The 26,344-nt window shown below is 44.9% G+C and overlaps 1 protein-coding gene across 6 annotated transcripts in view; it reads right to left on the bottom strand.

Annotated features, from left to right (window-relative positions):
* LOC311600411 (BEN domain-containing protein 5) overlaps positions 1-26,344 on the bottom strand; it is a 1,156,253-nt gene that overhangs the window by 1,650 nt on the left and 1,128,259 nt on the right. For 2 of the 6 annotated variants that reach the window (XM_084787055.1, XM_084787051.1), the window contains one exon: positions 5,726-5,822. In XM_084787055.1, the coding sequence (XP_084643181.1) occupies positions 5,726-5,822 (97 nt within the window). Of the gene's footprint in view, positions 1-4,648; positions 4,997-5,725; positions 5,823-26,344 lie in introns of those variants that run through there. The other 4 variants (XM_084787054.1, XM_084787050.1, XM_084787056.1 and 1 more) reach the window with 4 other exon arrangements.

Genomic DNA, 26,344 nt, shown 5'->3' with positions numbered 1-26,344 from the left:
CATCGCTTCGTTCTAGGCTGGGAGAAAATTTAACTCTCTTACAGCTCCAATATGGTATCTCGCCACTTTAATTCCAACTCGTTCAACACATTACACATGGGAAAGGGGTGGAAACACAAACAGCTATAGGCTGGAAATTTGGAAGGAGACCAACAGGATTATGCTGCTTGTCTTGGGATCCCATGGGCTTGGAAAACCCATTTGAATAAGAAAGGGAGTGAAGAGAGAGAGAGAGAGAGAGAGAGAGAGAGAGAGAGAGAGAGAGAGAGAGAACACACTTGGGAGGGCTGTGACATCGTTCCCTGTATGGTCACCAAGAACTTCAGATTCCCAGTTTTATTACCCAGTATAGCTGAATCACAGCAACTTATAATGTCATCTTTTTAGTATGCTTGGAGATCTCAGAGAACAAAATTGTGTCTGTTTTACCTCTATAGACAAGCAGTCAGTACCCAGCATCCAGCATCCAGCACCCAGCACCCAGTACCCAGCACAGTAATCTTACCATTTGCTCACATAGGAGATAATGAGCTCCTGGGGAGCAGGAACTTATTTTTATTCACCATTGTATTGTATTTTACCTCATTTGGTGCCTTATTTATTTTATTTTTGACTGACAAATTGATTAATGTAGTCACTGGGTTAAGACTTATTCCCGGTAGGAAAACTGGGCTTAATTTTAAGCCCCAAAGCACTGTGTGAAGGGCAAGGCATAGTGGCACATGCTTTTAATCCCAGCAGAGGCAGGCAGATCTCTGTGAGTTCGAGGCCAGCCTGGTCTACAAAGTGACAGTCCAGGTCAGCCAGGGCTCTGTGTAACAGAGAAACCATGTCTTGAAAAACAAACCAAACTGAACAAACAAACAAATAAAAAGAACTGTGAACTGTGAACTGGAAACTGTGCTGAATTCCCACGTTGGCTGAATTCAGAAGTGTGGCCTTGGGCAAGGAACTGGACTTCTCTCAGCTTTGTTTGTCCAACGAGAATACACTGCCCCAGTCTTCCAGCAGCGTTGTTAAGTTAGGTGGGAAAATATGACCTGGCACCCCAGGAGTCTTCTCTTCCCTGCTGTAATTTGTTGACTGTGGCCTCAGAGCCTCTGGACATGTCAAAGACACAGACAGGCATTGATAATGCCCTCAACTTCTTTAGGCTTAGTGGAGGCCATACTGTGCAAGGCAACCACTCAAAATGAAGATTACAACATGAAGTCAGAAGTGGTGAATGACAGAAATAGAAACGGAGTGGGCTTTTGAATTAGGTCTGAAGATGTGGCTTGTGGCCATATGCCCTGACCTTGGCATGGCTATCTTGACTCAGGGTTGATGAGCCACAAACCGAGTGAAGATGGAGTAGGTGTTAGCACATACTCACAGGGGATGTCTGGCCTTGGCATATCTTCCCCCAACCTCAGTGCTTGAAAACATAGGTTCCTTGAAGATCTGGCTAACATTAGGAGACTTTCTAGTGCAGGTGAGTCGGGCCTAGAACCCATGCCCCTTAGCACTCTAGTCTTGCAAAGCTCCTGCTTAGACTGCCATCTACAGACACACAGCACGATCTTCTAGAGGTTGCTATGCTTGCAGTACTCACAATGGAAGTCAGGGCCTCCTCACACATGCTAGTCAGGTGCTATATCTACGTCCCCAGCTCAGAGACAGTATGTAAAGGAGTCCCTTCCTAGACGTAAAACTCTATTTCTTCCTTTTCCAAAAAGGAGTATACATGGTTTTCTTTTCCTGCTTCATAGATTTTGGTGAGACGAAAGTTTGAGAAGAGGTTATTATATTGTATGATGGCATCCATCCATAGGTCATGGAGGAGAATGAGTCTTAACACTCCAAAGGAGAATAGGGCACAAGACAGGTATGGTTTTTTTTTAGGACAAAGGAAATGTAAGGTCCCTAGAGAGACAGTCTTGAGTTTTTGCTACAGAAACAGCTCTAGGTAGATGGTGACATGGTGATAGTGTGTACAGTAGCTAGCAAGGAGTGTGAGAATGCAAAGAATGACTTGTGGTGGTTGGGAAGGCAAAGTTCCACTGTAATCAAAGACAGGGGTACAGAGAAGGAAAGGAGACCCTAGATAGCAGACACCTCATATGTATGTTCCTTTCTCTATTTCTTTAGACTCATCTGCTTTGGAAGCCACCTTTTCAAGGCTTCTACAGCTCTTTGGGCATTGTTTTACACCCCAGACATCATTTCCTGGGAGGCTGGACATCTGTATATGTCATAGGACTTGGAGTTTGATGTGTTTACTTTCACTAATTCCCAAGTCAGGCTTGGTGCTTCTGGGATGTGTGGTAAATAGAAATATGCTTTGGGTCTGATGTTTACCATCTCTTCATCACTTCTCTGACCACTTTGGTCTTATTATTGCTGTAGCCTTTGTTGGGTCCCATTTCTTGTTGCCTTCCCAACTTGGGATACCATCATTTCCTTTCTACTGCATCGATCTCAACTCTTCATATCCAAATCTCACCTTCTCCCAGAAGCCTTCTTGGGATGTGTCTGCCATCTGTCAAGTACTTTCCGAGTTGTGTGTGGGTGTAGTGACATCTGGTTGGGACTCTTCCATAGGGCAAAGAATTTAAGGAAGATTTGTGACTTCCCCCAGTTCTACCACTATATACTCAGTTGACTTCAGAGCTTATTTAGGCCTTAACATGTGCAAGTTCTACACCAGGCACTAAGGATTCAGGAATGACCCTGTCTAACAGAGAAGCCAGACCTGCAGAGGTACCCTTGGTCAAGGCCACTTACCTCCATGTTCATGGTCTGTTCACTCACAGAAGTAGTCTTGGCCCATCCATTTTCTCTGTCTAATTTTATTCCCTTTGGTTTTAGCTTTATGGCTATGACACTGTGGTTAAATATAAATATAGGGTCTTAATTTTACTAATCAGTGCTGAGGCCAAGTTCTCATACCCCCATTGCTGCCTCTCCCTAGGACTCCTTTCTGAGGAGTAGCCCAGCACCCCAGAATGCTGACAGGCTTCCAACAGCAAATGGGTAGAAAGTGTCATATGGCAATTATCCATTGATATGGGAGAAAACAAAGATTAATTTTGAGCCAAAACATGTAATTTTCTTTTACAATCAGAACTGCTCTTTCACTTAAGCAATTTGATGCTTGGGTGGAAAATAATACAAAAGGGCTAAGCATTCAAATCCCAAAGAAGAACTAGGAGCCTATAATCTTGGGATTTCAATCTGAAAAGGATTGCTTACCAATCTGGAGTTGAGTGGGCCTCATAGGGGCTGACCCAGGCCCAGAAGCAGGGATACAGAGTAGGTAGGGAGCTAATTTGCTTTTCCGAATTGAAGAGTTGGGTATATTTGCCTCAAGTCTTTAAGCTTGTGGCCTAGTGAGTAAAGGAGTCTTGCAGAAGAAGAGCTCAAAGCTCAGGGTATGAGAGTGTGGGTGCTGTAAGCACTTGAAAGCAGAGGCTCTTGGGAGGAAAACATCCACCAACCACTCTGACTCTGTTTCAATCCCCCTCCCCATTTGGAAGAACCCCTCTTGACTGAGGCTAAGTACCCTACAGAGGGGTCAGGCCCTGGGCTCTCATCTGGACTCTAACTATTAGACTTTGATAGCCCTTCTGCTCCCTGGGCCTCATGGTCCTTGCCTCTGTTATGTTCCGCAAAGCCTCCTGCCCAAACTGTTAGCAATATTTCACTGATCTGTGACCATTACACGTAGCAGGAAAAAGTGGTGAAGGATGAAGAAAATTTTTATGCAGGCTGACAGAGGACCCAAAAGAGATAATCCCTAAATTAACTTGTAAATGAGATTCTAAGAAGTCTTTTGAGTTTTGCAAAGCTTTAAATGTTTAAGAACTTTAGCCAATCAAGAGTGACTTCTAAGAATGAACTGAGCACTTTCCTCTGGAGTTGAGCTCCTCTAAGGCAGGGTCATACCTTAACCACCAACTCATCCTGTCCCTCCCTCCCACCAGAGTGGGGTACAATGTGCTGTCTTCCATAGGTATATGAGTGAAGGAGTGATGGGCATATCCATGCAGGTCTGTGCAGGGCAGGCTGGTACTGCAAGGGGATGGAGAAGAATCAGAAAATCATCCTGTAGGGCCTTTTAATACCCCAGAGTGATGGAAGTAAAATCTAAAGATGATCTGCTCTGAATCTGAGACCAGGTGTCATTGTAGCACATGGCCCTGAAGACTGTGTGGATTAGGCCTTAGAGAGGAACATCACACTGAATTATAGAGCCTGGGCCAGCCCAACCAGGTAAATCAAGGAAGTTATCACAGGCTATCACAAGCTGGCAGAAATTGAAAACATATGGGGGCATCTACTGTGTACTGGGAATTGCCCAAAGCTTGCTTCTAATTTTCAGAACCATATTGTGTTGTTGCTATTATTTATGTTTAAGAGGCAGGTGTAGAGAGACGTTAAGAGGTCAAAATATTTGCCTAAAACCCCATCACACTCATAGGAGCACAAGAGAGTCCACTGCAGGAGCGTTCACATGGCTTTGGAACATGAAACTCTCCTTGTGCTATTGACATCGTGACCTCAGGCAATCTTCTGTTCCTTTCCTCCTTTTCTTAAAGTGCAAGATAAGATACACATGAACTAAGTAAGGTCGTGTACACAAAGTGCTTCATACAATAAGTAACAGTGACTTATATTTTTATTAATAATAATAGGTGATGGAGGAAGAATCAATGTGCTAAGCTCCCGAGGCATCAAAGTACATGGTGAACATCAGTGGAAAGAATGGTCTGGCAAGAGGAGAGAGTTGGACATTGCCATATCATTCCAGGAGCATGGACCACTAGAGGAACAGGAGATGAGGCCCTGAGGTAGGGTAGTGGTGCTAGCACATTCCACAGGCCATTGGATGTCCTTGTCAAGATGTTCATTGAGTGCTCTACCAGAACACATGGGAACTCCCAGCACTTCCAGCTGCTGTTCAACCCTCAGACAAGATGGATTCTCCCATCCCAGTCTTCTCTCCTCCTTGGATCTACAAGTGGGTCCATCAGAGGAGTGAGATGGAACTTCTTAGGGGTGTGTCCTCTGTAGCCCAAACCTTCAAGTGTTGAGGGAAGGGGGCTATCACAGACTGTTGGGGCACTTGTACACCTAGCACTAGTGTTTGAATATAGACCTCACAATAATGGGAAAATGTGTACAACGGTGCTTGGTTTATATATTAGGGGACTGAAGAATTGGAGTCTATTTAGAAACCTTAGAGGATGAGTTATCACATAGGGTGGAATATGTGAACAGCCAGACTAACTTAGATCAGTGGCTGATCTTGGCTCCCAAGCAATACCCCAACCCTAGAGATTCCTATGGTGGGCCTGAAATGAAATGATCCACTATGGAGACAGTGTATCACTTGATTATACTGTGATACTGAATATATTCCAATCTGTGGATTGGAGCTCAGAGATGCAGTTTATTGCATCATAGATAGTGGACCCTGAGGCATCATTTGGCCTGACCAACCTGCTGAGTCAAGGGACTTACTTGCCCTGGACCATGGTAATCTGGTTGGCGATCTGGGATGACCTTCCTAAAGCTGTTGGAAATGAAGCTTCATGGATGCCTTATGTTTAGGACCCACAATGGTTCTTGTGGCAGAGCTGGGATTGCCCTTCCTGTGACATAGGTTAGAAGCTGAGGACCATGAGAAAACTAGATCCAGTGAAGCAGGGCCCAAGCCTGATTACTTGACTCTACCACTTACCGAAGTCTTGGCATGGGGATTGGCATTCTCTCAACCAGGGGGTTCAGGCGGTAATAGTCGAGAAAGGTTCTTGCCACGTTCCTCCCGAGCTTCATATCTGCAGGTGTGTGTTAAGATGCAACTTTGAAAAGAGACTGAAACAGGGTGAAAAGAGGCCTAGTCATAAAAAAAAAAAAATAGAAGTAGAAATAAAACCCATACAGCCATGGATTCTCCAATTAGATTTTTCCCTCTTCAGTAGATTTTCCAGGATCTTCCTTGCTGTCACTCCAGGGCTGCGAGTGTTGTCCTTGCTTCCTACCTCCATGGCTTTAGAACTGACCTCATTTAGAGCGTATATCATTTCTAACAGGGTGAAAATTATTTACTCACGGCGGTTCCTCCATCAGCTCCAAACACCCAAGCTGTCACCCTTCCCCATGAAACTTCCCATCTCTTGATTATGCCCACCTCAGAATAGGTCGGCATCACTTCTCCCCTGGACAATTGTCTTCCTGTTCTCTGGGCCTCCTGTCCCAGAATAGACCCCTCTAGGATGTTTTTGATAATGAAGTCAGAGGATATATTCACTATTGCAAACCTGATGGTGTTACTCAGTGACTAAAATCTTCAGTGTCTTCAAATTGCCTTAAAAGTACAAATTTCTGGTGAAATTCACAAGGCTGTTTACAGCTTGGCCCTTGGTTATGTTCTCAGCTCTCCTCTTGCTGCCTCCCACTCCCCTCGACCCCCGCCTTTTGCAGTTCCCACTCTTCAAATCCTGTGGCTCCTAGGTCTTTGTTCACCATACATCCCACCAGACCACCATGCCAGCATGCCTTATAGGGAGGGCCACCTCCTTTTCAGCCTTCAGAGTTAGGGTAGTGGTGATAGCACATTCCAGAGGCAATTGACTTGGTTCAGTTATCATGTCAATGGGTACATCCTCCTTGGCTCCTTTGCTGGGATAAGGGCTCCCTAGATTTCCCATGGTATCTTTTTATAGCCCTCTTCCAATCAGATTATTCAGCAATACGGTATTTCAATCAGTCTTTCTTCTCAATAGCTCCTTCAGCCTGTACAAAATGAGGCAGAGGCCATCTGGGCTTGACTCAATCATCTAAATACGTATGTGCTTGCCTGGAAGTAACATGAAAACACACACACACACACACACACACACACACACACACACACACACACACACAATCATGACAGCCAAAAGCTAAGCAGCATTTTAGTATGTGCTAGGCAATCTCATAACAACCCAATAAGAGAAGTCTATTATTGTTCCCACTGTTCGGACAGTATAAGTGACTTCCCCCAAGGCTAGATACCTTATAAGTGCTCCAGCCTTTAGGATGTAAACCTAGGCTTTGCTTCTCTGGGACCTGCATGTTTGTATCCATCTTTCTCTTACCTAATAAACCATCTGGAGCCCAGATCTACTTGTGGACAATATTCACAAGCCTGACACAGCAACACATAGAGCTGAGGTATGCCGGGTTGTATGTGGAGAAGCAGCAGCCTTAGGCTGGTCCAAGTGAGTCTCTGGAGAAGGACTGTTCTCAGCTGGACTAGAAAGACAGGGCAGCAGAGGAGGCCTTGTAGAAGGCCATGAGCAAGAGTGCAGAAGTAGTTTTCCATTCACACATGCATCTAAACAAGCATTTTCTTTATCTTTCTTGGGCTCTAGCAAAGGGACTTTTCCAGTGCCACTTAGCTGATAAAGGTAGAGTCATGAGTCAAATCCAGGCAAGTCTGATCCCAGACTATGAGTTTCCATTGCCCAGGGCTGTTTCTCAACTTGAAGGCACCTTTTCTGTCAAAGCTTGAGTCATCCCAGGTCAGAATGGGGTGGGAGGAGGAAAAACACCAGGCCCGTTATTTATGACAGGGAGATGCACTGCAGGCTTGCTGTGCTCTGGGGCTGCCACCTGCTTTCCTTCTCTGCCTGTGTCTGACCTTCTCTGTCCCCTTCTCTGAAAAGTCCACAAGCTGGCACTGAGCATGGCCTCTCTGACTAGCAGACCCCAGAGGCTGTCTCACGGCCAGAGCCTGCAGAGACAAGCTGGCTCCTTGAACCCAGACAGTCTCTAGTTGGCTTGAAGGCACCAAATCATGGATATGTGTGTGTTGAAAAGAATAGCTGCAGGGCAAGGGAGAGATGAGAGGTCCCTGTGGACTGAGCTGGTAAGTTGCAGCAAACGCTTTTTGAAGGAGACATGTCTAACCCAAATCCTGGTTCTGCCACATGCTATGGATAGCAGATTTTAATTTCCGAAGACATCTGCAACATTATCTCTGGTCTCACATGCTGTTCTAATATGACCTTCAGAGTCTTATATTCTTTCTCCTTGAATCTTCACAGACTTTCCACTGGCTTCTAACCAAAATATTAACAGAAGTGGGAGAAGTGACATTGTGAGACCTATGTGGCAAGGTCAGAAAAGGCAAAGTAACTGTATCTTCCATTATGGAATACTTGAGCTAGGGTCCCAATCTTACAGGTGAGCAGACTGACCACCCGAAGGTCCTGGACCATGCAAAGAAACCAAGAATAGACTCTTGGTCTGCCTTCACGTCGATAGCACTCTTGTCATCCCAGCCCCAGGCACTGTTTACCTACACCTGAATCAGACATCCACCAAAGAACCCTCCCCACTGAGACTCACCCAAATATCTGACCCACAGAGGACACGAAAGGATAGCTTTGTTTCAAGCCACAAATCTTAGGGGAAGAGTGCCTGACACATATAGAACTAGATACTGAGTGATATATTGCACAAGCCATTCCATCTCCCTGAGCGTACGTCCTAGTCTGTGAAATGCCTGTTTCACAGGGTTGTTTGGCTGCTGTGTGAAGCTGTATGTAGCACAGGGCTGACTGAATGATGGATGGATGGATGAATGGATGGATGGATGAATGAATGAATGAATGAATGAATGAGAGAAAGAAGCGTGATCTGTACCTTACTGTGTATACTGAGCCAGACCCACGGCACCATGGAAGCTACCTTGCTCACCATCAACTTGAGTGTCTATAAAGGAGTTGGGCTGTTCCACAGAACTGGTGCTCATCATTCTGGATGGGCTCTGTTGCAAAGGCAGTTTTAAAGGTGGGTCTCATTTTGTCTGGGGCGACAGCCCGCTTTCCGTTCTCCCCTCTAGTTGCAAAGCCATATTCACTCTGGATTATTCCCTTCACTGGCCCTGATTGAGCGAAGGAGCAGAACAAAGGTGAAGGAGAGTAGAGATTGATTGAACATTTTCAATTAAACCAAGCTGTCCTAGAAGAAAGATTTAAGATCCAGGTAAAGAGACGCAATGGTTTTCTTGGCTAGGCCATTTTCAATATATCACAGTATTAAGAGGGGGAAAAACTGGGATGAAAGCTCACAGCCATCCATTATCCGCAAAACTCTCGGGATAGCCTATATGTTGAAAATCTTTACATCCTCAAGTTCAATTCATTGGTCTATTTCTCACAGATGGCAGGAAATGGTCAGCCATCAGGGCAGGTGGGGCGGGGAACCTAAATTGCGAAGGATGGAGAATGGATTCAGTCAGCTGGGGTGCTTAGAAATTTGAACTAATCCAGTGACTTCTGCCCAGAACTATCATAGCACAGCCTCCTATCTCATGGGGTCTTTAACAAGTGATGGGAGATTAGACATGTTCTTTGGTCTTCATGCATCCATCCATCTGCCCATCCTTCCATCCATCCATCCTTCCATCCATCCATCCACCCATCCATCCATCCATCTTTCCATCCATCCATCCTTCCATCCATCCATGCATTGGTTCATACATCTCTAGGGGTCTTCCCATGGGTACACTGCTGTGAAGAATATCAGAGGGTGGGGTTAAAACAAGATGAATTGGAGAAATTCATTTTCAAGTCTAGAGGAGTAAACCAATGTACCCCAGTTAACTATTTCAACAAGTAGGTGGTTAGTTAGTTACATTGCCACCTCGACAAAAGCGGCTACTGTTTTCTGCAAAGTGCTCTGTGCGATGCAGTTACTGTCACCAACGTTCACCACAATCCAGCAAGACCAAAGCATGAGTCTGTATGCATTTCATAGATAAGAAAACAGGGTTTATATTATGAACACATAGTCTCATTCTTTGATGGAGGTAGCATCAAACTCCAGGATCTCCCCAGCCTGTGTGTGCTGTCTCTTCTCTGGACTGTGATCATAAATCCAAACACAAAACTCTCTTCCCATGTAGAGGGAAACTGAATTCCGAGTGGAGAAACTGTAGAGGCTTTAGTGGGGTGGATGTGTAAGTAAGGTTTGAAAGATAAAGACACCCTCAAAAGGGGAGAAAGGGACTGAGAATACAGCCCAGTGGCAGACCACTTGCCTAGCATGTAGCAAGGCCCAGTGTTCAATCTCTGTACTGCCAAAATAAATAAATAAATAAATAAATAAAATAAAATAAAATAAAATAAAGGGGGGGGGGAGTGGTAGAGGTACATGTCAGCCGAAACACTAGTGTGGCCAGGGATCATGACATGACATGAAAGACAATAGAGGAGGCCGAAATCTCACCCAGCTGAAGTGTAGAGAGCAAAGGGTGAGGCTGTGGTACAGCAGGGGCCAGACCCCCCCGGGGGTGAGTCTATCATTCATTCTTTCATTAACATATATTCACTGATCGCCTACTGTTTTCAGAGTTTTTGTGGAAGATTTGGGGGCACGATTGCTAAAAGCAAAGCAAAGCAAAACAGTGGTCCTTATGGCTGGAAGTGGAGGCGTATCACAAAGCACAAAAAGCTTGGTAAAGTATGAAACTGTAATTCTAACAGTGCTATGAGAAAATGTAGTCAGTACCTGAGGATAATGGGGGTATGAATGGCCTCTCTCAGAAGGAGACATATGAACCAACAGTGGGGAGGTGTGCAGCATCACCTGTGAATTGAGAAGGTACAGGGGAAAGGTCCTCTGAGGGAAGAGAAAATTTGAAAGTGGCTGAGGAAGAGTGACATGCAATGGGGAGAGCTCAGAAGGTCTCACTACAGGCTACTGTAGAGAGTCTGATCCTTCTAACTGGGAGAGGGAGCCACTGGTCAGATTGACGCAGGCAAAGGGCGCAGCCTAATTTATCTCTGTAAGAGATCACTGCCATGTTAAACATCAGAAACAAGTGTGGAAGCAGGAGAATAATTATGGTCCAGGGAGTGGATGTGGGGACCTGGATGCTGTGGAGATAGTAGGAATCTCAGGTGCTCTCAGGGGCTCTCAGGGGCTCAAGGAGACTAACAGTGACTGAAGAAGCCTCTGTTCTCTTGTCTCAGGCTTCAGATCTGGAGCACTGTATGAGCACATGTATTAGGATTCAGAGCCCACAGGGTTGTGACCTGGGCCATTTCACTCTTCTGAGCCTACATTCTCTGTGAGTAAATGTAATACAATGCGCTTAGACATCCCATCTCCTCATCCTTCCATTCCACAAACATTACTAAGGAACCACTGCTACTCAGTGAAAAGTAATGAGCAACCCCTATCTTTGTGGGGCTTACATTGTAGCCACGGGAAACAAATGTAAACTTACGGACTATGCCAGAAGGTGATCAGCACTGAGATAAAGACCAGGGGATAGGCAGTGCAAGGCAACCACAGCATTTAAGCAAGGTCTTCAGTAGAGGGGACTTCAACAAAAAGATAGACTTGCGATGCACTTGGAGGAGACTGAGAAGCTGGCCAAGCTGAGGAAGAGCTGGACTTGTCACATCCACCTGGTCACAAATGGGACAAAAGTGAACCTTGGGGATGCGTCCTTCCGCATACGCACATATTGATACATGGCAGTTTCCGACCCTCAGAGCTCAAATCTTACAACCATCCCTCTGGGTCTGGAGCCTCCTCGCACTGTTCTGCTCCATTCCTCGCTACACCACAGCTCTGTTGCATTCTGTTCACTCCCTTTGGCTCCACCAAAACTACGACTCAACATGTGGCCAGCCCTGAATGGCAGTGCCATGTGCTAAGGTCCTCACAGCTCATTTTGTTTCCTCTTCCCCTCAGTGAGTGCCACATGCAGCTCCACTACTGTCCCTCCTTTTGCTGATGCGTCATCACAAGTCACTTGTCCCAAGAGGCACATCTAGTATTGGCCCCAAGGAAGACTGAAGGTCATTCACTCACTCTTTCATTTGCATGTTTCTTAAATGTTACCATATGTCAGACCCTGTCCTAAGAGTATCACGCCCCTGGCTGTCATATTGCCTCCAAATCAGAAAGCTCAGCACCTACATATCTTCTATCTAAAAAACTTCACTTAAAAGTCTTCCTCTGGGGCTGGAGAGATGGCTCAGAGGTTAAGAGCACTGACTGCTCCTCCAGAGGTCCTGAGTTCAATTCCCAGCAACCACATGGTGGCTCACAACGGCCTATAATGAGATCTGGTGCCCTCTTCTGATCTGAAGATGTACATGCAGGTAGAACACTGTATACATAATAAATAAACACATCTTTAAAAAAAAAAGTCTTCCTCTATTCTTAGTGCTATCCCTGCCCACTATGGATGATCATCATTAGACCGGGAGATTAACTCTGCAGAGGAGTATGCCAAAGACAGCCATTTCTCTCTGGTAAGGCTGACAGCACTGCTAGAATATCAAGAAGCAGTTATCTAGAGACCTCTAGGTAAAGCCTGAAGAACAATGCGGGGATGAAACATCTTTTGTCTCTGCTTCCCTTGCCAGTCCTCCTACAAGGTTGGTTGGGAGCATGCCTGACCAGATGAATCCTGCTCTGAAGTGAGGGTTCAGGCTGCAGATACAATCATAGAGGCCTTCGCAACTGTAAGAAAGTCTCCCGGACATCCCTGAGAGGAAGAGGTCTAAGAATTGAGGAGGTGGGGGGCGGGGAGGAAGAGAAGTCAGGGAGGGCAAACAAAAGAGAAAGATGCAAAACAGACAAGAAGCTACTCAGAGAAACTCATCAGGGTGAAACTGGAAGATAAGGAGAGAAAGATAATAGAGTTAGGCTTGAAAATGGAAGGAAAAGGGAGTCTGGGCAGAGATATGGAAAAACGGGAAGCAAGTGGCAAGAAGATAGAGAATAGATTTGGAAAGCCACATAGACAGACAGACGATAGGGAGTAGGGAGGAGCAGGTAGAAGGAAGTAGATGGTGGGACAGGGAAGGAAAGCAGGAAGCAGGAAGCAGCTAGAGAGGCAGGGTGAGAAAAAGAGAAACAGGAGAAGGCAGTGGACAGACGAGAGGGAGTTGGTCCCTCAAAAGTTCAGTTGTCACATCTCTACCCTCACCAGGATGTGGCTAGCCTGTGACTAGGGGGAAGGTCCCTGTAGCATCCAGCAATGAATTAGAATTCAGGACAACTATGAGGTTCCATATTAAATGCAGCGTCTTAAAATACCACTCATGCGTTTCCTTAAAGCTCTGAGGCCAGAGTCCATAGTTTTCTGAGCTGAAAAAAAAAATGGGGGAGGGAGGATTGCAAGGGCTGCACTTCTTCAGGAGGCTGCAGGGGAGAAATCCTTCTTTTCTCTGGCTTTTGGCATTCCATGGTTTGTGGCTATATCACTGCAGGCTCTGTCTCCTTAGTCCATAGGCTCTTCCTTAGCTCACACATATCAATTGAATTTCTGCCTCCTTATATATGAACCCATGAGAGCAATGCCAGACCCGCTCGCTAAGATACCATGCTCCCAGGCAGGAGGATGTGGTGGCACATGCCTTTAATCTCAGCATGGGAGGCGGAGGCAGATGGAGCTTTATGACTTTGAGGCCATCCTGGTCTACAAAGTGAATCCAGGACAGCCAAGGCTACACAGAGAAACCCTGTGCCCCGCAAAAGATACTATGTTCCCATCTCAAGATAAGATGCTCCTATCTCAAGGCTTCCTCCTCCTCCTCCTCCTCCTCCTCCTCTTCTTTGTTTTGTTTTTCAAGACAGTGTTTCTATGTATAACTGGCTGTCCTGGAACTTTCTGTGTTGACCAGTTTGACCTTGAATCCACAGAGATCTGCCCACCTCTGTCTTTCAAGTGCTGGGATTAAAGGTGTTCACCACCAGTGCTTAATGAGAGTTAGGTAACAGAATAGAATTATCCTCCATGCAACTCCACTGGTAAGAGGAGTCCGGCCAACAAAGGAGAAACTGTCCTCCAAGAATGATGTGACAGGAAAAAGAAACACCACAGAGAAGCAGAAAGGCTTCACAAAGGTCTATCTCAGTGTTACTACAAGGGCTGAGAATCTGACAACACAGATATACTTATTTGTTTGTTGTTTTTTTGAAATAGGGTCTCACTGTACATCTCTGGCTAGCATCAATCCCATGATGTAGATCAAGCTGGGCTCTAAATCACAGAGATTTATTTGTCTCTTTCTTCCACATACTAGGATGAAATTGTGTACCACGTATGTTGTTGTAAATTGGTTTTCAGTTTACTATTTCTGATTCTTTTCTTCTCTCTTCCTTCCTTCCTTCCTTTCTTCCTTCCTTCCTTTCCTTGGTGGTGTCATTATTGTTGGTTTTTTGCATCTGGAGTGCCCTGGGTTGGGGGGATGCTTTTCCTCTGAGCTATTGCTTAGACTGGTTGAAAGAAACTATATTTTACTCCATACCCACAGCAAAGAGAAATAGCACAATCACTGTGGATATGACATTTTGAGGGACCTTAATATTGATCATTTCCAAAGTCTTCGAGTACACAGGCTGCTGACAAACTTGGGGACTAACCTCAGATGGTACATGTGCTGTCTCCAACCCATGGACCGGAAACACCACTCTCAGGAGACCTACAGATAAAGCAGCTATCTTACACTTGAGCATAGCACACGTGCTCAAACTGACTTATCAATGCTAGAAAACCATAGAAAAGGCACACCAGGCATCTAAATAGAAACTCAACACTACACAAGCAGACCCCTAACAATGTTGCAGGTTGTTTCTGTGGAAAAGGTAACACTTACAGGTCTCAGGGGTGGAGATCTACTTGTCTTTGGCCATCATTATTCATCCCACTCACTCACCCCGAGTTCATCTGCCAAGGATGAAGACTCTGGGGAGTGCCAGGATGAACATCCATGTTTTTGTCCCCATGTCTCAGACTCCTGAATAACCTCTGGGTCTTCGGTTTCTTCCAGCTTTGATGAGACTATTGTTACCACAACTGTTAATATTGTGGTTCCTTGACCTTCAACTCTATACTAATTTCCTGACATCTACAGGATGAGATGCACACTCTCACATCTGACTTTCATGGTCTTCCATTAAAATGGGCTAATTCTTGTCTCTTGACAACATTGTCTATTTAAAATGTAGGTTTAGAAAGCATGGCTGTTAAGCCTTTCCTCTGTATGTTTAGCTGTGTGACCATGGACAATCTACTTTTCCAAGCTTTGGCTTTCTCATCTGTTAAGTGGAAAATACTGACCACACCCCAGGATTACCATGTTGGACAGAAATTAGATATCCGAATGTGGCACACAGCAGCTTTTAAAATTGTCACTGCAGTCTATGAAATTGAATTTCCAACAAAGTGTGATCTCTTCAAGAACAGAGCTTTGTCAAGTTCAAAAATGGTCTCTACAAATGATGAGCACATGACTGGATTATTAACGGAAGCAGGAAGAAAGAGTTAAACACAAAACACCAGGGGAAGAGGAAGAAAGAAAAGGCCGGAGAGACGGGGAGAAGAGTTGAAGAAATTCTTCTTGAGATTCTGCTCTGGATATCCAAGATAAGACTTCCTAAGTTGTTTCCATCCTGTGTGCCTATAAAACTGGCTTCAGGCTGTACCAGATGACCCAGTTCTAATAATGCTCCCTCTCTCTGTGCTCTGTTCAGACCTGAGATGTCCTTTCTGGCCAACTAGATAAGGACAATTTTAATAGGCAGGAAGGTGGCTCCTGCCACTCTGTTAGGGAAGTCAGAAGAAAATTCAGGTTATATGTTATCTGGACTAGAACAGGTATGTATCTGATCTCAGAAATGACAATGCCTGGTTCTAGGTAGGGTGGCTTTGCAGGGGCTTGTGAACTTCAGAAGACACTGGGCACGTTGGAATCATTCATTAGTCTTGATTCACTGGTTCATTCAGCTGACATCTATCAGGCACTTCCTGCCTGCTAGGCTGGTTACACACAACAGTCTATGCTTACATAGAGTGAATAAAGCAGAGAGGGTTCTAGGTTGATCAGTTTCTAATCCAGGCATTATTGTGCTGTGGGACTGTCCTGAGCACACTAGGGTGTTCAGCAGCAGCCCTGGCCTCTCCCACTAGAGGGCAGCAGTGCTCACCCATTGTGAAAACCAAAGCGGCCCTCAAACGTTACCCAGGACTCCCCACTGAATTGTGGGGGGTAACCTAACTCCTGGGTAAGAATCACTGGCCTAGAGGCGGCAGAGTGGACATGCTACAGGGGAAGGAGAGCAGTGAGCAGCAGCTTTGCTGTGCAGAGCCTTACCTTCTCTAGCTGAGACAAGCAATCTCTGGATGGACTGCCACAGACGATGCCACATGCCACCAGGAGAGAGCCTTGTGGGAGGGCTAGCTCACCCCTCCTCACTTTGACTTTGCAGAAGGGCCTCCCTCCATCTCCAGCATGGCTCTCTCTCTGTGATGCCTGTCTCTTCTCTATTTGCCCTAGGCTCCTAGTCTTTTTCAGGCATCTGTCTATTTGAGACCCAGTTCTCATCCCAGAGGGACATTATCTACTCCCTCCTGTTCTGATATTCTGCCACGCCTCTGCTTCCACCCCAAGCACCAGCCATTTCCCAGCAGTGTTTCCTTTTCCCTCAATTGACCAGAAAATCGACTGCAAATTTGGCTTCCTAAATCCACTGTGGCTGCCTAGCTGGGCCCCAGTTCAGGGATGGCTGGGGCCAGGATGGCAACTCAGCCCGAGGGCTCTGCTGCTCTGTGAGATGCTCAGGCCTTCCTTATCTCACACGTATTTTTAGAAGTTTCAGCTGAGACTAGTTAAATCAAGACTGAACGACAAAAGTCAATGGCCATGCAGTAGCGTCTTAGGAAGGGAGATGGGCAGGGAAGAGTGGGACAAGATCCATGAGGAACATGGAGGGAACCAGGCTTCTCTCCTGGACGGCTTCATTTCCTGGCAGCTCGACAACCTCGTGTGGCTCAGACCTCTTCCATCTGTGTCAGTTTCCCAAGACGTAAAATCAGAAGAGGGCCCGATATACTCAATTTTCAAAGGTTTTCAACTCAGATTCGCTATAAGCCTCTGGGTCCTGAACCCTTCGATACTGCAGACAAAAATGATATGTGTATATTTGACTTTTCTGAGGAAATGGATTCACAATATCCTACCGTTTTTAGCATCCTTCCATATGCCAAGGACCTCTTCTTTGGACCTGTGGATATAAACTGTTGAGTAGGTTACCACCTTCTAAAATATTCCCCTTCTTGTCACTTCCTTTTTATAGATTTCTTCCTATGTGTCTGTGTTGGGGGTATGTGTACTTTGTGTAAGTGCCCCTGGAGGCCAGAAGAGGGCAGTGGACTGGATCCCCTGGAGCTGGAGTTACAGGTGGTCTTGGGCTACCCAGTGCGCATGCTGAGGACTGAAGTCAGGTCCCCTGGAAGAACAGCAAGTGCTCTTAGCTGCGGAGCCATTTCTCTAGCCCTTCTTAGCATTTTTGACCCTTTTCTCTCTCAGATTCTGCCTCTTCTGGGATTAGGATGGATCTAATACAGGGAAGTAAAGTCAAGCTAAATGTAGTATTGGAGGAACCATGGGCCGACTCTGTTTCAAGCACATCTGCATTACTTAGACCTCAATAAGAGCCTGATAACTGAGTTTAGAAGTCACAGAGCAGTGCTACAAGGATGGCTTCTGACTGGGTGCAAATTCCACTGGGGTCCTAGCCATTCTATAACTGAGGATTGGAGGAAGCACCAAGCCTTGCACTGAGAACCTAAGGTCTGCTGAAGGGTTTGCTTGAGGCTGGGCTAGAGAGTGCTGGATCTTTAAAAGACACTCACTCTCTTTGCTGTGTCTTCACTCCTGGCTGGCTATGAGTCTGCAGAGCCCAAGGGTATTTGTGGAAAGCCAAACTACTGAGTCAAGGTCTGTGTTTGAGTCTCAGCTTGCATGGACATTGGATAGGCCACTGACACCCCTATTCTGAGTTTCTGTTTCTCCACTTATATAACAAGGGTGACTTGGCATTATTTTCAGCTTTCACCACCAAGGTGTTACAAGAGCTGATTATTGGCCAGCTAATGTCTACTATCCAGCTTCGGGGCATCCTCTCCAAAAAAGTTAGCAATGATCTAATCCCTAGAAAGGGTTGGATGTTAGGCTGAAAATTAAGATTTTTTTCTTTTTTCTTTTTTAGGGTCCTCCTGGCTCGGATAGTTTATGAGTTTCTTTCTTGTTTTATTTTCTTTTTAGCTATTATCTTAAGCTTGAAATTTCGGAGATATAATTAACATTTGTAATCAGTTACTCTTTTCTACTATCGGGCCGGCTTCCTGTATTGGTCACACATGAGTGGAGTAGATTGTCACCCCCATGTTACAGTGGAGGAAGACAGGTTCAGAGAGGCTACTTGTTTGCTACCACTGAGCCAACAGGTGCAGCGTTACAACTTCAACCAGTCTGAGCAGCTACACGGCCCATACCCTTAATAATCTTATGACTGTGCCACAGCTCACTTTAAAAGGTGAAGTCATTAGTTATTTGATATGCATTGAGTATCCGCTGTGAAATATGCCATAGTGCGTGCTGAGGATTCAGAGCCGAGTTCAGGCCCTGCTCTTGAACAATCCTTAGAGACAGCCAGATAAAACTGCAATACAGGACAATGGCTACCATGGCAGAGGAAAGTAAGCAAGCAAGACTCAGAGAGGAAATTTAATGTTGAAGGGGTCCTCTCTCTCTCTCTCTCTCTCTCTCTCTCTCTCTCTCTCTCTCTCTCTCTCTCTCTCTCTCTCTCTCCCTGATAAGTGCTAACCAAGATAAATGCAATGTTAGGATCTAAACTAAGCCTGTTTCTTGTCCCTAACTCTATTTTGACAATAAGAAAACAAATCAGGTTAGATCTCACCCTATCCTGCATTCCTTAGCAACAGGAAATTTTTACTTCTGTCCCTTCAAGCTCCCCCTGCCTGAAAGGCTATGCCAGACTCTGGCTCAGTGCCTCTAGGTAACTACTACTAACTCTTTATACTAACTCAGGCCCAGAGGTCAGTTCCTCAATCAAGCCTTTCCTACCTCCTGGCTATTTAGTGTTTCTTCACAAACTCCTCAATGACTATGACTTTATATTTGAATGTGCACTTTAAACACTTTTCTATCCTCCTAGACTATTAAGATTCCTGACCACAGAACCTGTGCCTTCTTTGTTTCATGTACTTCCCTTGTGTCTATCAGGGTATCTGGTATCTGTTAAATTTTGTGTTCAATTAAATATTAGTATCAAAAAACAACGATCATTACTGATGATTGGCATTTGGAAGGAAAGTTGGTCCCTTCCTCTCTGGACTGATGCTATCTCCTGACTTCACAGAGAGAAGAAATGAAGTTCACCCCCCCTGGTAGTAAGTGCATAATATAGTTGTGAAAAAAAAAGTTCTGTAGGGAACAGGGTTGTGTATATAGGCCAACATTACAAAGGTGATGTGACCTACCTCTTTCTCTTTTACTCTTATTCTGTCAAAGTGAGAGATCCTGAAATAAAGAGAAGGAAGCCTTGCTAGCTGCATCAAAAGAGCCAGCGACATGATTCTCACTTGGCTGCAGAAATGAAAAGGGTTCTGAGGAGGAGATGATGATTGACATCACGCAGGTGAACTCTGGGTGCAATGGTCATGTTCCTTTGGCAATTAGCGAGCTATCGGTACACTATGAGTCCAACAATCTCCTCTTGAACCACAAGCTGTCCACGCAAGGCTCTATATTTATGTTGAGCAGAAAACCTGAAGCCTGTGCCTGGGAGCCACTGGGATGTGGCCCCTTGAACCATATCTCTGCTGCTCTGCGTCCATCAGTCTTCCCCGTTAGACTTCCTTGACTTCCTCGAGGGATGAGCCTGCCTTTTCATAATACTGGCTTCCCCAAAGCCTAACATATCACAAGTAAATGAATAAATAAACTTCAGACAGATGACAGGTGGTCTGTACCCTACTCCCCAATTTCCTCATGTGAAAGATGGCAATAAAGTAGTACTAATGAGAGTTTATGGAGAGTGAACAGTCTAATGAATGCAAAAGCAGCTAGCACGGAGCTTAGCCAAAACAGATGCTCAGAAGTCAATCTTGTATTTTTTTTAGATCTCGATCCACACACTCTATCTTCCTTGAATTTTGTCAATCTTGCTCTTTTCTAGACTTAGCAGTACCCCAATGATTAGAGAATCATCAACTATCTGTGCAAGAGGGTGCCCAAGGGTAGCCTTTTTCTACTTGATTTTCCTGTTCTTAATGTTGTCCCTACCCATGATGCTCCATTTCCTCATATATCTCTAAATTCAGCTTGTACAGTTCATGAGGGGCTGACTCTTGGTTAGAACAGAATCAAGTCTGCCCTGGCTGATCATGCACTCAGTGTCTTGCCATAGATATTTGTTAGGTACAGCATGTGGTCAAGAACACTTCGTTCTGAGCCTGTGGCAAGAATCACCGTTGCTGTAACTTGTATCTTCAATATCTTCTAAAGGACCCTGTGTTGAAGACTTGGTCTCTAGTGTGGGGTTATTGAGAAGTTGTACGACCTTTTAAGAGGCTCTGCCTGGTTAGAGGGCCTTGGGTCATAAGGTGCACAGTACAGTTCCTTCTTTCTGCTGTCTTTTATTTTCCTGGCCATGGTGTGAACAAAATCACTTCACAATGTCTTCCCCATTATTGTCCCACTATTGCCATCTATAACTGTCACCAAAGCCTCCAAAACAGTAGGTATACCATGGACTGGAATCTTTAAACCATGATTCCAAATAAGGCTTTTCTCCTTATAGGTTTATTATCTCTGGAGATAATATATATGTTTGTGTTACAAATAATAAATACACAATATTTACATATTATAAATGTGTATGATATCTATTTGTTACACACACACACATACAGACACACACACACACACACACAGCTCTTAATTCTAAGGCGGTGGGATATCTGCCAGTCACTATTTGCAGCTGTATTGCATGTACCAGGGAAGGGCATGTAGGAGAATGGGTTCAACATTTGGGAACAACAGGGCACTGAGGATGAAGAACCTGACACATCAAGTTCACCTGGTGAGTCCCCAAATAGCACCCAAAAACCTATGCTCCTTCGGACTGAAAACTCCAGGAGCTGGTTTCTTTCCTTTTGGTCGAGTGAGCTGGTTTCTATTATGTGCTGCCCCATTTTGGATAACAGAAGACCTCAGTGTTTGTCTCATAAAGCTCCGGAGTTTACGGGTGTGGAAGAGCTTTGCAACACTGCAAGAACAGTTTTCCCACACAGCCCCGGCTTTCTGAGTGAGCATATTGCTTCATTTCATTTTATCCTTCCTGCTGGCCAGAATGTGGGCGAGTTATTCTTTTGCCTGTGTAGGATCATAGAATATTGATTTTGGTCACAAAATACCAACTCTTTCTCGAACCGAGAGAGTTTTCTAATTCAAGTCCTTGTTGGGAGCAGTTTTGTTTTGCATTACAATGCTTTGGTCCCCCAAGTGGAACTGCTGATCGCCTTCCCTTTCCTTCCACACAGTGTAATCAGCAGCAATTAATTCTAATCACAAGGAGACGGCGAGAATGAGCGGAGCATTAATTGGACAGAAGTAATCAAATCTCCCTTAGCTCACAGTTGGTACCTGCATGCAGAGAAATGTGAGTAAGGCACAAGTATATGTTGTGTACACACACACACACACACACACACACACACACACACACACACACAGAGAGAGAGAGAGAGAGAGAGAGAGAGAGAGAGAGAGAGAGAGAGAGAGAGCGCACAAATGGTGTGTTTTGTGTGTGAAAGGAGGATTATTCCAATGAGATCATAAGGAAGGATAAAAGAAGAGTGTGCTGGAGCAGGGGTAGAGGCCTGCGGGAGGTGGAATAAAAAACTTTGGAATCACAAAGATCCTACCACTAGCCAGTAGCTTAAACCTAGCTTTCTTATTTATAAAACGAGGACATGTCGCCCTACTTCAAAGTGGTGTAGAATATTAAGTAGGATAATGCATAGAAAGCACTTATTTTTGCAGCAGGACTCCTATAAGTGCTAGGCTTCTTTCCTTTCATATTAAATATCTTTTGTGGCTGGTGGAGAATGAAGGTCAAGGGTATCTGAAATCCATAGTCTTAAATGTTCTTGATCCAGCCTAGCCTAACCAGACATCTAGCGCGCACTCGCGCATGCGCGCACACACACACACACACACACACACACACACACACACACACACTTCCCCTCACTTCTTTTCCTGCTAGCTTGTGAATTCTGAAAGGGTAGCTTGATACCCTGCTGTCCTCACACTGCCTGATACATGGAGAACAGTGGTTGAGCATATATTGAGTACCTGCTGGTGGAGCCTGTGTCTCTGTTCCCACGCTTGCTCCACTTCCAGCCCCCAGCCTATCTGTCTTGATTTCACTTACAGTCATCCTTTAAACTTTCTATCCTTGAAAACATAGGCACATCTCTGCTCTTAGCACTTGAGAGGTAGAAGAAAGAGGATCAAGTGTTCAAGGTCAACCTTGGAAACACAAGGAGCTCTAAGGCAGCTTTAGTCTGCGTCGGAAAAGCAAACACAAAATCAAAACAAACCAAAGAAATAACAAAAGTGCTAGGCTAGAAGCTAGTGCTCCACACAGTTGTTGCAACTTGACCCCAGGAGATAGCTGCCTGCCCTGAGACCTTTGGTAATACTAGCACCCTTCGGTCTGCATTATCATTAAAGCCTTTTGTGGTCCACTCCCTGAACCCCTGTCCAGTCTCTCCTCCATGATGATCTTGTGGTTCCATCTTACAAAATAGCATTCTGAAATTCTCTATCTGGTTATTCTTCCTTTGTTCTTCATTCTCTCCTCTTTTATAAAAGCAAGGGATGTATCAAATTAGTCCTACCAGCCCTTGATCAACCCTGTGATCAGTTATACAGTATCACATTAATGTTTGTATGGCACTTCTGGAACTGAGGGCCACACCATCTGACCTGTACTTTCTTTCTCTCGTTGTGTTTGAAAATGTCCCATAAGTCACTCACCCTCTGTGCGACCTAACTTATGTATCAACATGCTTAGGGCACAGAGTGTCAGAGACAGGACAGGCATGCATATGTAGATCAGATGAACATTTAAACAGAGAGATTGAGCAAAGCAGGCTGCTGTCTCTACTGTGGGTGGGTTTCATCCAATGTAGCTAAAGAGATGCATAGAGAAAGGAGTCTGAGAACTGAGGAGCTCCTTCTGCCTGCCTGATTAAACTAGACATTAGCGTTCTTGGCTTTGGGACAAGAACTAAAATATCTGTCTTGGGTTTCACGTCTTCTGGCTTTTGGACTGGCGCTTACACTATCAGCTCTCCCCATTCTTGGGCCTTTAGATGGATATTGTAGCTATTTACTATCTCTTAAGACTCTTACTTGTTGACTGTACATCTTGGAATTTGACAACCTCCATAATCATACAAGTTAGCTCTTTATCGTATATACACAATCTGTATTATGGGTATCTATACATGTGTGTGCATAACAATAGGGAATACGGCAAAATAGATATAGGTATGTGCACATAAATAAATCTGCACACCTTGTCTTCTGATGGCTGAGGTGCTTTGTAGACTCCTGCCTAATGCCACCAGATTGTAAGCCAGGTCCCTCTCCAGATTGTTCCTTTCGATTGGGAGATGTCAGGTCTCTTTCACCAACAACATGCAGTTCTGACTCTTTCTACATTATGTCTTTCTCTCTGGGGAAAAATACTTCAATCAACCTGGGCTCATAGGGGCTCACAGAGACTGAACCAACAACCAGGGAGCCTGAATGGGACTGATCTAGGCCCTCTGCATAAATGTTACAGCTGTGCAGCTTGGTCTTCTTGTAGGACTCCTAACAGTGGGAGCAGGAGCTGTCTCTGACTCTTTTGCCAGCCTTTGGGATCCTTTTCCTCACACTGGGTTGTCTGGTCCTGCCTTAGTATGAGAGGAAGTACCTAATGTTATTGTAACTTTATATGCCATGTTTGGTTGATACCCATGGGAGGCCTGCCCTTTTCTGACTAGAAATGGAGGAGTGAATGGTGGGGGTGAGCAGAGGGGGTAAGAACTCAAAGGGGATGTGGAAGGGAAACTGTGATGAGGATATAAAAAATAACAATAATTAATCTTAAAAGGATCTGATGGAAATAGATTCAGAGAATCCTGCATATGGAGCTGTCCGAATCCTTAGAGATCTTGAGCTTTGCACTTCAGACCAAGGGGGTAGTCCTAGCCTCTGAATCCCTAGTGCAGTGCCTTTCTCTTCCTCCTCTTCGCAGTTCTCTTCCTGGGAGTGAGTAATCAGACCCAGCTGAGGACCAGTCCTCTTTAAGAAGTCTTTCCAGACTCCTCAACATTCTCCCCTAATTCTACACATATCTGATCCTTACTTTTCATTTCTTTTATAATTTAAGACCAATAAAGAGTCGGGCTGAACTGGTGAGTTTCCAGGTATCCGTTTAGGGATGATAAAGTATCCATAAAGTGTGACAGCTCAGCAGGAATTATAGTCATCAAAACTCTTGGCCAATATTTGCTTTAGAGGAAAACTGAAACTCGGAGAGGCCAAGTAACACTTACTTAACACATCCAACTAAAAATTGTCTTGATTTATTTGAACTCAAGTTTGACTTCAGAAAGCAGACACATTCTTGACTGTTTACTCAGTAAAACATCTTAAGTGCTGACTCTGTATCGGGTGTCCTACAAAACACTGAGATCCAAGCATCCAGCGTGGCTGTGCAGGGTGACAGCAGGGCACAGCCCTCCCTTATGCCATTCAATGTTATGTTTGGTCTCTGAGTCAAAGGCTCTTCAGGCTCACTGGAGGATTTCACCACTAGGAAGCACATAGCCACCTTCTGGGTCTCTTCCTCTCCCCAAGAGCAGGCAAGCTACTTCCTGGGAAGAACCCCTTTGCCTGCCCTGAAATCTCTGGCTGTGCCCACTGTGGAAAGAAAGCCAAGGCTGCTGCCAAGTTCATTAATAATTTTGGCTTTCTGGAGGAAGGAATTGGATTGCTTTGCTCTTCAAATATCAAAACATCCAATTAACACGGCTAATTAGCATCACTAGCAGCAGTCAAAAGAATAGTAATTTAGATGCAGGATTTCAAAGGTTTCCTAGTTGTGGGCCAAGGCAACCCATCTCTTGCTAATGACAAGAGTCCCTCACTTAGGCAGTTCTACACCAGCCATCAATTAACCACTGAGCAAAGACTGGTCTTGCCCCTCAGTCATTTGTCTAATCAGAACAGGATAGAGAAGGAAAAAAAAGGGTGGGAAGGACAGAGGGAAAGAATGAGGGAAGGGGGATGGATGGAGAGAGAAAGACAGACATGAGAGAGAGGGAGGGAGTTAAGGTGTGTGAGAGACCAGGACCTAGAGAGAATTCGGAAAAGAGAAGTACAGGGGGAACAGATGCAGATAAAGAATACTCACAACAAAACAACTCAGAGACAGAAAAAACAAAAAAGGTAACATTAAAAAAAAAAAACAAAAACAAAAAACCACTTACATTGGATAGGTACCTAGAAAAAGAATTACATTTCTTTTTTATTTTTAGTTTTATTCATTTATTTTATTTTATACTTTTGGTTTTTCGAGACAGAGTCTCTCTGTGTTAGCCTTGGCTGTCCTGGAGTAGCTTTGTAGACCAGGCTGGCCTCAAACTCACAGGGATCTGCGTGCCTCTGCCTCCCGAGTGCTGGGATTAAAGGCGTGCGCCACCGCACCTGGCAGAATTAAATTTCTTAAAACCCACAGAAAAGATAGGATGAAAAGCTTCCAGCCATGGGTACATGAGACATCAGCTATCACTGGGATGCTCTGGTGTTCTGATCTGTACAACTGAATTTGACTGTGGGAGATTAAGTCTGATGAAGTTTGTCTGTTCCACAGAGGTCAAAGAGATACAAGGAGACCAAAATCAGAATGTGTCCTTTGCCTTTTACACTGAAACTGAGACTTTTTCGGCCTTAATTTCTCTTTTTGGGCAGTCAGCGCCCTCATCTGTGCACTACTTCCTATGAAACCAATGCTAAGGCCTGTGATTGGCTGGATCTATTGTCTCCCTTCAGCAGGACAGCCAATGGCTCTCCTGAGTCCAGCTCCAGCTCAGAACTGACACTAATATGCTTCTTTCCTGCTTCCAGCTTTGTGGTCACTTTTGCAATGGCTCTGGTCTCTTCTTGCTGCTATCCAACCCATGCCGAGACTGACTCGCCAGGATGCACGTCTGAAAGGCAGCTTTTCTTGACTTAAACCTCTATAATGATTCTTCATTCTCTGCATTGAACCTGAGCATATCCAACATGGTATTCACTGCCTCGCTCAAGGCTGTGACTCTTTCTGCCCCTTCCAGACCCATCCCTTCTCCTCCCACTTGATATTTATGCCTTAGCCCTGCTAGATGACATGGCAGGTCTCTGTGTCCAGCTGT

This window comes from Acomys minous, assembly GCF_964271855.1.
Source record: "Acomys minous genome assembly, chromosome: 6".
Taxonomy (NCBI): domain Eukaryota; kingdom Metazoa; phylum Chordata; class Mammalia; order Rodentia; family Muridae; genus Acomys; species Acomys minous.
The sequence above is the reverse complement of the archived record's forward strand: the minus strand, read 5'-3'. Positions and strand labels throughout refer to the sequence as shown.